The sequence below is a fragment of the Panthera onca genome, chromosome D4 (assembly GCF_046562875.1).
Source record: "Panthera onca isolate mPanOnc1 chromosome D4, mPanOnc1 haplotype 2, whole genome shotgun sequence".
NCBI lineage: Eukaryota > Metazoa > Chordata > Mammalia > Carnivora > Felidae > Panthera > Panthera onca.
The window spans coordinates 27193158-27207526 of NC_138351.1; the positions used below are offsets into that span (position 1 = coordinate 27193158).

The window sequence follows — 14369 nt, forward strand, 5'->3', positions numbered from 1 at the left end:
AACAAAAAGCCACTGCAAATTATTTCCTAGAATTCCTAATTTCCATTTAGTCAATGAAGTTTACATGGCTTAAAAGCTAAGAAAGTTGAGGACACATAGCTATCTAACTGGTGGAGACAAGATTTGGATTAAGTCTGTCTGTCTATAGGACAGATTTTATTTCTACTAAATTTACCACCTCAATGAATCTCAAATTTTAAAGGACCCTGTTAGAGATAACAGTAAAGTATATCACCACAGTTCAAATAATGCAATAATGACTCTAGTTTCTAATCTTTAAACTGAAACAGAATGAAGTTAAGATCCCCTTCTGTCAGCTGATGTCAATATTCTTAGAATACTTACTTGTAATAACAAATGTCGGTTCCCACACGAATCCACCATGGTCTGGCATTTAATGCTTCTTGAACCGAATACATGAGTGGTTGCATACCTTTGACAGAGAGATTTAAAAAAAAAAAAAGAAGAAGAAGAAAAAGAAACAAAGAAAGAAAAAAAAATTCTTTTCAGAGCTTCTGAGTTAAAAATTAATCATTCCATTATAGAAAGCACCAAATGTTCAGGAAAGCTAAAAGAAAATACATTTCAGTTTTTAGTATATATAAAAAAATATGAGATATTTCTTTACAATCTCCTAAATCAATCAATGATATGCTTTTAATCCCAATTTACCTAAAATCGGATTTCAACTTTAGTGAGAAATCATTAAGCTTTTTTCTATTACCTTTTCTATATTAGATTAAAAATGGTAAGTAAAATGTATTTCTTGGAACAAGTCAAAGCGTCAAAAATATATGAAGAAACAGTATTTGATCATACTTCTAACTCTCCAGGGACCCCCGTCTACACTGAGGTTAAGGGAGAAAATGCCACCAACATGTTAAGATTGTTTTCTTCTTCAAACTTCTCCACACAAATATGTGCTTATAGGAAGGAAAATGTAAAGGGACTATTAGCAAAAATAAGATTAAATATATAGCATATTTTCTTGGGTAGTTTCAGAAATATATTCTACATATAAACTTTAATATTATCCAATTTCATAAAATCGTGCACTAGGCTTCTAACTAGAACCAATGAAATTCATATGTTAAGTTTAGAAATGTTGACAAATTTTACGGAGATCTGATTTGACTTTCCTTATATTCTAACTTAAAGATAGAACCATTTTTTTTTTCTTTTTCCTGCTACAGAACCATTTTGTTAAATTTAGCTCTGAGTATTTTAATTAGTGTTTCATAGTCTCTTGGGTTTTGTACATATGTAAATCATATAATTTGTAACTTAAAGTATTTGGCCTCCTCTTTTAGTATTTGTATCAGTCACTTCATTTTCTACTTTTACTGTATTAGAAAAATGATACAACCTTACAAGTGATTCTGCATATAGAAGAACACAACTCTGTCTTGTTCCTAATTTTAATCAAAATGTTTTACCACTTGATACAATATTTGCCAATTTTTTTTTGCATATCAACTGTATCATGTTTAATAAAAAGAGGTAACATTGAATAATCTCTATGTGCTAGACACTGCTCTAAGCATTTTTACATGTGTTAATTCATTAAATACTCACAACAACCCTCTGTGGCAGGTGCTATGATTACTCCCATAAGTGGAGTAGTTTCTTTCATAATTCTTATTACACTTGTTTTAATTTATTTTATCAAATGCCTTTTCAGCATCCACTAATAGAATCACATGGCTTTTCTCCTTTAATCTGTTGACAGAATATGTTGATAGGTTTCCTATGGCTATCTTTGCACTGCAAGAAAATGATATTCTTTTACTAGTATATAATTATATTAGCTAAAATCTTATTTAGAATTTTTGTATCTAGGGGTACCTGGGTGGCTCAGGCAGTTAAGTGTCCGACTTTGGCTCAGGCGTGATCTCAGTGTTCATGGGTTCAAGCCCCACTTCGAGTTCTATGCCCGCATCTCAGAACCTGAAGCCTGGTTCGGATTCTGTGGCTCTCTTTTTCTCTGCCCCTCCCATGCTCACACGCTGTCTCTCTCAAAAATAAATAAACATTTAAAAAAAATAGAATTTGTGTATCTAAAAACTGGTCTTTTTAAAAATTACCTTTACTAAGTATCAGTATAAGACTATACTAGCTTCAGAAAAATATACTGAGAAGCTATCCATTATTGATTGGAATAAGCAACAGTACAATCTATTCTTTAAAAGGTAAATAAAATTCAGCTGAAATGCCATCTCGATAAGGTGACTAATACTTTTCAAATTTCCTTTTAAAAAGTTATAGTCTGTTCAGACTCTCTACTTTTTTTAAAGTTTATTTTGAGAGACAGTGCACAAGCGTGCAAGCAGGAAAGGGGCAGAGAAAGAAGGAGAGACAGGATCCCAAGCAGGCTCCACACTCTTATCCCAGGAGCCTTGAGATATGACCTGAGCTGAAATCAAAAAGTCAGACACTTAACCGACGGAGCCACCCAGATAACCCCAGAATCTCTACTTATTACTCAATTCTGGCATATTTTATTTTATTTCTATCATTATTTTCAGCATTTAAAAAAATTCATTCTCTTCCTTTTGGTTTATTTTCTCGTTTTTCTACTATCTTGAGTACTTAGTTCACTTACTTTCAGTCTTTTTTATTATAAATAATGCAAGTTATTAAATGCTTTCCTGCCAGCTCCCAGCTTAGCTATGTCACATAAGTCTATAAAGTGTCCTCTTGTGAAGGACTTTCTACGTCAGAGTTGTTCAACTGAACTTCCTACCAGAACGGAAATGTTCTGTACCTGCAACATCCAAGTTGGCAGCGGCCTGCCACACGTGGCTAGTAAGGGCAGGAGATGAGCCCAGTACCACCAAAAAGTAGAATTTTTAATTTTAAATTAACTTAACTTAGCCATATGTGTGTGCTAGTCACTACCATACTGGACAGCATGGTTCTACAGGATTTGTAACACCAATTTTAAATTTCAGAGGGTTTTTGTTTTTGTTTTTTTAAGGAAGAACTTTACATCTCCAAGTACCCATTTTTTGTTCAACATTTTGTTGATTTCCATTAGTATTTTAAATCACAATGAAATCTGTAAAATCTCTGAGCTTTTTAGTCACCCATAAGTTTTGTCTGTAACAAAAAAAGTTAAAAATTTTTAAGTGTTTCATGAACATAAGGAAGATACCTTCTTGTGCTCCTTCTATAAAGCAGACCTTTTAAGGTGAAAAACAACAGTACTTACATCCAGATTCTGTAAATATAGCTCATTGCACAGCCAAAGTGCATTACCCACACACTCCCAAATAAAGTATTTCCAGGGTCTAGTTCAAATGGATTCTTTCATACACTTCATCAAACACTCCAACTCATGTGACGTTCTATGTCACTCACATTTGTAATGTGACTTTTTTGCAGTTCTTCTGTTTTATCCTTCCGTTGGAGAAGATACACAGGCCTTCTGCCCCATGTCCCTAACATGTCTCAGTTTCATAATCATATTATGTCACACTATTTCTTGAAACCCATTTCAATTTTTTTAAGGCATAAGTCCAGGATCCCACCAACTTCCAGTTCTAACATGGATGAGATGCTTTCCCGAAATGCTCCTCAACTTTCCTCCTGTTAACACTGGAATCCCAGATTAGCTCCACCATTTCTCCCACTTCCCATCTTACATCTCACTCTGTTGGCTGCAACACATCTTCAAATATGTTCTCAAACTGGAATCCCAATGAATCCCAAAATCAAGCTTGTTGACTATATTATTCAAATTTTCTATATTGTTATTTGTGTTTTGTCTTCTTGATATGTTAAATTCTGAAAGGGGTATTTTAAATTCTCACAACGACTGTCTTCTAATCGAGTTGTATTTCTTGGAGCTTTTGTTCAATCTCTACAAATGCTCTATGGTTATGGTCGTTGCTGTGCTGTATAAAGGTTTGTGTTCTGCACAGCAAAAGAAATCATCGACAAAATGAAAATACAACCTACTAAGTGGAAGAAAACACGTGCAAATCATGTATTTGATAAGCGGTTAGTATCTAAAATATATAAAGAACTCCTACAACTCAATAGAAAAAATAACAATCTGATTAAAAAATGGACAGCCATTAAATAGAAGGAAATCTTGCCATCTGCAATAACATGGATGGACTTTGAGGGCATCATGCTAAGTGAACTAAGTCAGACAAAGACAAATACCAAAATACCACATGATCTCACATGTAGAACCTAAAAAAAAAAAAAAAAAAAAAAAATCTCATAGAAACAGAGAACAGATTGGTAAGGCAAGAATAAAAGTGGGGGTGGGCAAAATGGGTGAAAGTGGTCAAAAGGTAAAAACTGCCAGTTTTAAAATAAGTCCTGGGGATGTAATGCACAGCATAGGGACTATAGTTAATATATAAATACTATATTTCATACCTGAAAGTTGCTAAGACAGTAGCTCTTAAAAGTTCTCATCTCAAGAAAAACAAATTTATAACTATGTGGCAATAGATGCTAACTAAACTTCTCAAAGGGATCATTTCACAATATATACCAATATTGAAGCATTAGGTTATACATCTGAAATTAATAGGTTATATGTTAATTATACCTCAATTTAAAAAATGTTTGTGATTATTCTACATCTTCAAGAACTGCAACTTATAAATACACAGTATCTATTTAGTGCTTTTGATCCTGATTTTTTCTTTGTCTGGATGGGAATGTAAATTGGTGACACCTTTACAGACAACAGGCACAAAGGCCCTTCAAAAATTAAAAATGTAAATACCATATGACCTGGCAATTCCACTTCTGGCATTAATATTACCACTTTTGCTATATTTTATTTGCATTTTCCTAGTTTCTCTCTGCCCAATCATTCATTTTCAACTTTTCTTTGTCATTTAATTAATACCCTCCTCACCCCCACCACTGTGTAACTTTTTTAGGACATTTCAACTCGTAATTAGTGATGACAGACACACATTTCATGTCATTCCTTCCATCTTATTTTCTTTCTACTATTTCATGGGTTTTCTTCTTCTTCTTCTTTGCTTTCTTATTATTACTGGCTTGGTTGATTTCTCCACATTTTTTTCTCCATTATTGGAAGCTTTCTGTTGTACTCTTCAATTCACTTCCCATCCTCATCGTTATGATTAATTGGTATTTCTCTGATACTGTATCAATAACTAAGCAATCCCATCAAGATAAGTTAACCTTCACGTCTCCCATATCACCCCCTTTAGAACATTTTTACTTTTGACAGATTTTATAAATTTCAAGACTTCTACCTTGAGATCTTTTTCCTCATTTATTTTTCTCACAGAGGGTTCAGGGATAATATAATTCTGAATTCTACATACACAAAGTGTATGGCAGTGACAAACAAACGACACACTTCGCAAAAGACATTTGGCTGTCCTCTAGCTTCCTGTGCCACTGATGAGAAGTCCGACACTAATCCACCCTTCTCACGTGCAGAACAACACAGTGATTAAGAGCATGCAGTCTGCAACCAGACCACCTGGATTTGAATTCCAACTTCACCACCTACCAGATGCGTGATCCTGGGCAGATTACTAAAGCACTGATGCCCTCTTTTTCTCTTCTGTAAAATGGATTCTGTTGTATGGATTAAGAGTACCACATGTGTTAGCACTTAGAACAAGGCCCAGCGCACGGTAAATACTCAATAAACGTTAGCTGCTGTAATATTAACATTATTTATGTAACCAGTTCTTTTAAAGTGGAAGTATGTTAAGATTCTCTCTTTATATTTGAAACTCAAGTATTTCACTGGTACATACAACAGATTCCTATCTTCTTTATTTCTTCCTAGGAATCACTGAGCCATTTTAATCTGAAACTTCAAACTCCCCCAGGGGCTCCTAGGTGGCTCAGTGGGTTAAGCGTCAGACTGTTGATTTTGGTTCAGGTCAAGATCCAAGGTCATGGGATCTATGCGTGGAACATGCTTAAGATTCTCTCTCTCGGGGCACCTGGGTGGCTCAGTTAAGTGTCCAACTCTTGATTTCGGCTCAGGTCATGATCTCCAGATTCAAGTCCCATATGGGGCTCTGTACTGACAACGCGGAGCCCGCTTGGGATTCTGTCTCCTGTCTCCTTCTCTCTCTCTGCCCTTCCCCCACTAGCGCTCACTCATGCATGCTCTATCTCTCAAAATAAAAATAATGACTCTCTCTCCTCTGTCCCTCTCCCCAGCTCACCCTCTCTTTCTAAAAAGAAAAAAAAAGCGGGGGGGGGGGGTGCGGGGGGAAGAAACTTCAAACTCCTCCAGATACACAAAACTCATAATAATGGTTGACTACAGTAAGGTTCCAGCTGAAGTCAAGGGCACATTAGATTTATTGAAGTGTTCTAATTTTATAAAAGACAATGTATTCTATTACTTTTTAAATGATAGTTAATTATGATCACAATGGAAGAGTGACATTTTAAAATTCCAACTATCAAAAAAACCATTTGAACCAAAGAGGTTGCCCTACTAAGAATCAATCAAATGAGGTAACTCAGACTGAATATACCACAATCTACTCGACCTGACATTTTGGCTATATTTGAGTAATTGATATTGTCATTAGCCAAAGGATAAACCTTTATATACATAAAAAATATGCCAAGAACTGTCAATCTTGTCACTTGAATACAGACCACCAAAATATTAAATTGCCATGGTGACGGCAAAATCCAATGGCAGTGGCTTCTAACAATATCTAAGTAAAAGCCAAAGTCACATTGAGTAGATGCTAAATGACAAGTACAGATACAAAAAAAGACAAGGTGTTTTGGTCCCTATTCATCAAATGTATGATGAACCACAGATTCACGAAATTTTCAAGTTGAAGCTAATACCCTCATTTAACAAGGAAGGGGGACAAAAAAAGTTTAAAATGGAACTTGAATAACCTACAGCCACCTATCACAAGTTGCATACGTTATCTGGACTGAGTGACTGTATGGAGAAAAAAATGCATGCTTATCATATGGCTAGTACAACAATAGAGATTTATACTAAAAATAGGAAGATCAGATTGTTGGTCTAGGAGATAATGGTAGCCACTTGAGTCTGCATCCCTACACACATCCTTACCACCAAAAAGTAAATAAACAAATTCAACAAGCAGCACAAATAAAACCCAGGCTTTCATCACTACTAGAAGACGGAATATAAAAACTTTAAATCACCTGTTAAAAATGGGCAAAGATACACCAGGAAAATGGAAACAAAGTAGGAGTTGAAATCCTGAGATCAAAGTAGATTTCAGGCCAAAAAATAATAAATGAGACAAAGAAGGAACTTTATAAAGTGATCATTCACAGTAAAATATAATAATAACCAATATCTATGTACCAGATAAGACCAATCTCCTAAGTAAAGCAGAAATTACAGAATACAGAAGACAGAAACATACTATCGATAGTAGACTAACACATCACTCTAGGTACACCACAAACCAAATGAACAAAAATGAAGAGATGTATACAGAAGATCTAAAGAACATAATAAGGCAAATCTTAAATACGGAACACTGAATCTTTATATATACACAGAATATGTATACCTTCTTTTAAGACCACGTGAGATAGTCACAAAAAATGATCACATATTAGATCAAAAGGAAATGTCAGAAGTTCCATAAAAGAGAAATACTAACCAACAAAACTGTCTAACCACCATGTAATAAAACTAGAAACTAAAAATAAAATTAACACTTGGGGCACCTGGATGGCTCAGTCAGTTAAGCATCTGATTTTTGATACAGGCTCAAGTCATGGTCTCACTGTTATGAAATCAAGCCCCGAGTCGGGCTCCACACTCGAGCCTGCTGGGGATTCTTTGTCCCTCTCACTCTGTCCCTCCCCCATTCGCATGTGGGCACTCTCTCTCTCTCTCAAAATAAATGAATAAACATTAAAAAATAATACTAATAAAACAAAATGAACACAAACAGGGAGGACACACATGCAGGGGGGTAGGAAGAAAGGCTGAATGAAGTGAGGAGGATATCTGCCCAAAAAGGCAGCAGAAAGATTGTAACATACACTGGAATTGATCAGGATTAAATATATTAAGGATAAGGGAAGCTCACATTCTCCACGTTGAAGGACGCTGTAAATATAGGTTAAAAAAAACACACAGAATAAAGCCTGTGGAATTGAAGGTATCAGTGTGACCTCATAGAGACTGTGTGGGAGTGTATACACATAACACATACACACAAACATAAACATATATATACATATAGAGAAACCACTACAAACAAAAATTTCTATATAAGTACTTATACACACATACAGTCCTCAGCTCTGTCTACTAAGAGGTCCAATAACAATGTACACACTATGCACACAGACCTTGGTTTTTAAGTACCATTCACCACTAAAACAAGCCGGGGCTCTTCCAAGAAATGATTGATACCAGGCTGGGGCAGGAAAAGGCAAGATGCGCCTTGAATATGTATGCCGAAAAAGCAAGGATGCCCATACAGAATGATAGGGATGTGTCCAAAGGACACCGAAGCCAGTATGAAAAGGATCCCACTGGCCAAATATTGGGCAATTTGAGCATAAAAATAAATAATGAGAGAAACAAATTACAACCTACTAAGTAAAACAGGAACCCAATCTGGATTTATATTAACATAGTAAAATCTGATGAGGAAAAGATATTTACATAGTTTCAAAGTACTTCCACCTAAGATACTTTATTAACTATAAAGAGAAAAAGGGTAACTTTATAGTGGAAAGGCTAGCAGACTCCAACTTAATCAAGTGATAAAATTATTATCATCAGTAATGGGACAAACAAAATCTGGGATGTCACCAGAGTACAACATCACTTCTATAATATTCCTGCCAAAGATACCCAACTTGAATGGAGTCACGAGGAACAAGAGACAACTCCAAGTCAAGAACTACTCTACAGAATAGGAGTTCTATAATTTTCAAAAGTGTCAGGTCATGTATGTTAAGGCCTGTAAAACTGTTCCTGACTTAAAGAGTGTAGAACCTGACAACTAAATACACATGGTTTGAGCAGAATTCTCTTGCTATTATAAGGATATTATTGAGAAAATGGGTGAAACTCAAATGAAGAGTCTATGGATTAGACAGGATTCACAAATCAATTATTTCCTGACATTGGTGGTTATATATATATTTAAAAAATGCCACTGTTTATAGAAAATATACTAAAAGTATTGTAGGGTGATGAGGTATCATTTCAGATCCTCAACATCTGGAGTCAGGGTGTAACTTTTCCGTGAATTTGAAATTATTTCAAAATAAAATATTTAGAAATAGTTGATCTTATATTAAACTAGAATCTTCTTGACATATATTTTGTGCATGTTCATTTTATGTTCCTAATGGGATCTTCATAGTTCATCCATCCATTGCCTCATTCATTTAACAAATGTTTACTAAACATCTGTTAAACGCCATAGTGTAAACATGGCAGTCAGCAACAGTGACACTGTCCCTGATCACATGGAATGTATAAACAAGGGGGAGGGGGCAGGAAAGAGATTAATAAGCTACACTTATAACAACATAAAACTGTTATGAGCACTCCAAAGGGAAAAATTACAAGGAACATTTATCCAGGAGATTCATCCAGCCTGAGGAGTCAGGGAAGACTTCCTTAGTCAAGAGATAGCTCAGCTCAACTTCCAAGTATGGAATTAACTAACGAGGGCAAGGTGGGAATGCTACAGACTAGACTCTAAAATTCTATTTTGCTGCCTGATTCCACACATGTTCAATTTATGTAAGGAGGTGGTTAAAAATCTTCATGTATCTGGGAGACATGGCTAAGGGGAGGAGCAGGGAGAAGAAAGGGTTAGGGGGTAGGATGAGAAAAAGAGTGCAGAAGTGCCAGGGAGGGAGCTTGCCAAGGAAAGTTCCAAGTTACTAAAATGCAAGACTGCCATCTAGTGGTAATTTGAGCAAACCCCTTTCAATTAATGGGGGGGTGTGTGGAGAAAGAAATGGATTACAACAGATGTGACATTATTATACAGTGATATAAATTCTCAAATAAAATTCACAAATAAGATCATTCACTTGTGAGAAAACTATTTAACAGAATCACCTAAAATATCCCCAGGAAAAGGGCAATTTAAGAAACAAAAACAATAGTAATTCTGCCCCTTTTGGGGGCACTGTCAAAGAATAAGCCATCTTTGGACATATTTGCTTAGAACCCAACACTAAAACCCCAGACCAATCCAAAAAAAAGATGTCCCAATCAAAAAAAAGAAAAGAAATAAAATTAATTAAAACTAATATTACTTCTGAATTTCAGTCATGGATGGCAATTAAACAAATCCTTTCAGCTGAACAAGATTCTACTGCAAATATTTTGTCATCAGTACCATCCCTGAAGTGAATTCAAAATTCAACCCGATGACAACATCAACTACATAGCTAGTTGCAATTTCTTAAACTGCTGAATTCCAGCTTACTAAAATATTAGTCCCTTCTTTCTACTGATGTTAAGACAAACCAAGATTTCCTTTATGTTGTACTAAACAAACCTAACGACAGAGTTTCACTTAAAAAAATTATATCTGCCTAAGAGCTCATTTCACAACTATAACCAACTTCCTAGTTAAATACTTACAAGTATATGGCAATAAAAAGAAATCACAAGAGATCACTTCTTGTCAGAATTTGGGAGAAATCTCTACTAAACTTAAGGCAGATGGAACAGGACTGAGAAAATCCAATGCAGAATATGCCTCATGCTCTATTTTTTTATATACATATTTTGGATTTCCACAATGAAACAAGTGTTGCACTACACCTTAAATAGTAACAGACAGAACAATCAAGAAGCACAAAAATAGCATAAAAATCTAAATGTATCAATTACAAAAAGAATTTTAAGTTAAAAGCATGTTAAAGACAAGGGTCAAACAATAAAATGCAACCTCTATTTATAAGAAACAAAGATGTATCAAGCAAACTTAAACCAAAACATTGTAAAAATAGAATTCAAGGTTAAATATACTTAAGTATGACTATTTTATACTGTTAAATGGTATATACAAAATAAATATGGAAAAGTTATAAACTGTGTGCCAAACAATGCTGCTTAAACAGAAAAAAATATATACGTTTTCGTAAATGAGGACTGGACAGAAGCACAACAGAACTGAAAGACAATTTTTTTAAGTCTTAGGCAGATAGGGTAAAAAATAAATAAGGACACCAAAAGCTGAATAAATGGATTTATAACACTAAACTAACAATGTATATGAAATTATGCTTCCAGCAGAGAATATATATTATTTTCCAAGTGCCCATGAAAACAAAAACTGACCAGATAGGAAGCTTAAAAAACTGTTCCAAATCATAAATTTTATATGTATGTGAACAAGATTCATTAAAACCTGAAAGTAATGAGAAAAATTTTAATCAAAATAATCTAACCAACCACGAATATAACAAATGTCTTCCGAAATAATTCTTGCATCAAAAAGGATACCAACACTACATACAATTAGAGGCAACCTACAAAATAACAAGGAGTCTTAATATTAAAATCCAGAGGGGAAGGGGATACAAAATAAGTTATAATTAAGAGCAAATTCAAGCCCTAAATGCTTGATCATCAAACAAAAATAAATTTAGGTAAACAAACTAGAAGTTAAAAAGAAGAAAAAAATCAAACTGCAGAGAGGAAAAGAGAAAAGTTAATTTTAAAACTTTTAATGGAAATAAGGAATAAAACCAAGAGCTAGGTTTTTAAAACACTAAATTATGTTTTAAGCACACACGCAAGGGAACGAAGCAAGAGAACAGGCAGCACACACAGTGCAGACATCATACAGAAATCCCTGCTAGTGAATTCTGAAAATCTAAATGTCATTTATATAATAAAATGTAAATCATCACGACTGCCACAATAAGAAATAGAAAACTAGACTACACCAAGTCACGGAAATCTGAAGAAGTTATCCAGACTCTCCTCCCACCGAAAAAGGAATACGCAGACAGTTCTAGAGGTGCGTTCTTTCCGAATTTCATGAAGACATGTATATGCTATTTAAGCTGTTCCAGAACACAGGGTGAGGAAATAAAAGCTTTTGTATTTAAGTGTTCAAAGTTAGCATCAGCTTGTTTGCAAAACTGGCCAAAGACAACCCTCCAAAAAAGAAACGGACTTGTCTAACTTACAACCAATGATGTAAAGCCTTTAAACAAAATACTAACAAATCAAAAATAGTTGTATATTAAAAGATTAACTCCCATGGCAAAGTGGATTTATTTCTGAAACCCAAGGATGATTTGATATTAGAAATATTATTAATACAATACAGCACATTAATAGCTCATATTATTATATGGTCACATCACATTAATAAACGCAAAAATAAAATACTTTCAGTTTTTAAAACTTAGTAAAAGTAGAAATTTTAAAAAAAATTTTTTTTATTTTTGAGCGACAGAGAGCATAAGCAGGGTACGGGCAGAGAGAGAGGGAGACACAGAATCTGAAGGAAGCTCTAGGCTCTGAGCTGTCAGCACAGAGCTGGACACGGGGCTCGAACCCACAAACCGCGAGATCATGACCTGAACCGAAGTCGGACACTTAACCAACTGAGCCATCCAGGCGCCCCAAAATAGAAATTCTTTACTATGAGAAAGAATCTGTATCTCAAAAAAAGAGCTAGTGTATTTAATGTAAATACTAGCAGCATTCACATTAGAGTCAAAACAAGGATGTCCAATGTCTCCTTTTTATTGTAAACATTCTCAAAATTATATCCAACAGCTACAAAACAATGAAAGATACACGATATAACTACAGATAAGGAAAAATTCTAGGGACCTAGCAAGAAAATCCGCAGTATCAACTCACAAACAATGAAAACTAGTAAGAACGTTCAGTAAAGAGGTCAATTTTCAAGTGAACATATAAAACTTGACAGCTTTCTTAATTATAAATAACAAACCTGAAAATGTTTGAAAGTACTCTTTCAAAACAGACGCCAAAAGAAAATACATAAAATACTTAAGAATGGAAATAAAAATGAACAAAACTAACAAAAAGAAAACTTAATAGCGGCACCTGGGTGGCTCAGTCAGTTAAGCATCCACCTCTTGATTTCAGCTGAAGTCATGATATCACAGTTCATGTTTTTGAACCCTACCTCTGCTATCAGCGCAGAGCCTGCTTGGAATTCTGTCTCCCTCTCTCTCCCTCCCTCCCTCTCTCTCTCTCTCTCTCTCTCAAGAAATAAAAATAGGGGCGCCTGGGTGGCTTGGTCAGTTAAGCGTCTGACTTCGGCTCAGGTCATGATCTCACGGTCCATGGGTTCGAGCCCCACGTCGGGCTCTGTGCTGACAGCTTAGAGCCTGGATGCTGTTTCAGATTCTGTGTCTCCCTCTCTCTCTGCCCCTCCCCTGTTCATGCTCTGTCTCTCTGTCTCAAAAATAAATAAACGTTAAAAAAAAAAAAATTAAAAAAAAAAAAGAAATAAAAATAAACTTAAAAAACTGTTTAAAAAAAACTAAACTTAAGTGAGGGCAGAAGAAAATGAATAAACAAAACTATACACCATGTTCCTAAGCAGTGAGACTTAATATAAAAAATTCCATTTCTCTCAGATTATTCTATGAGTTTAATGTAATTGAAATCTTTTGGCACTTAATAAAACTATTCTGAATAATATTTAGAATAAACAATTCTGGAAAAATAGGTAGAAAAATTCAATTGTTTTTGAAAAAGACTACAGGATGTTAAGCTGTATTATCAAGTCAGTTACACAGCAAAGGATGTTACACTAGACAGAAACGTCAGGATCATTAAATTCAAGTGGTACTAGAGCAAAAAACAGCCTCCCCCCAAAATGCTAGTCCATAGCTTCTGAGAACTGTATTGTTTCAAACCAGAGGGGACAAATAATATGACTAGGAGGTCAAAGTAATTCAACCCAGATTCAAAAAGTTAGGAACTAGGAGCAAGTCAGAGTGATATCTTACCAACCAGCTTCCAATCTGTGTTTGCTAACCAGAGCATTTTCTTTTCTTTTTTAATATTTATTTATTTTTGAGAGAGAGAGAGAGACAGAATGCAAGCAAGGGAGGGGCAGAGAGAAGGAGACACAGAATCCAAAGCAGGCTCAAGGCTCTGAGCAGTCAGCACAAAGCCTGACACAGGGCTTGAACTCATGAACCACGAGATCATAACCTGAGCCAAAGTCGGATGCTTAACCAACTGAGCCACCCAGGCACCCCATAACCAGAGCATTTTCTATATGAGCTACCACAGAGCAGCCATTCACAATGTCTTCTAAGTGATGTTTCCTCTCCATTTGTTACTAGTGGGTCAGGAACAGAGTTGCAAATGAGGCATAAATGTAAACATTTAACAAATA

General features: G+C 35.1%; 1 protein-coding gene across 6 annotated transcripts in view; it reads right to left on the reverse strand.

Annotated features, from left to right (window-relative positions):
- The window catches only part of AGTPBP1 (ATP/GTP binding carboxypeptidase 1), a 161204-nt gene that overhangs the window by 32009 nt on the left and 114826 nt on the right, over positions 1-14369 (reverse strand). For all 6 annotated transcript variants that reach the window (XM_078436904.2, XM_060609935.3, XM_060609936.3 and 3 more), the window contains one exon: positions 346-433. In XM_078436904.2, coding sequence (XP_078293030.1) covers positions 346-433 — 88 coding nt within the window. The remainder of the gene's footprint in view (positions 1-345; positions 434-14369) is intronic.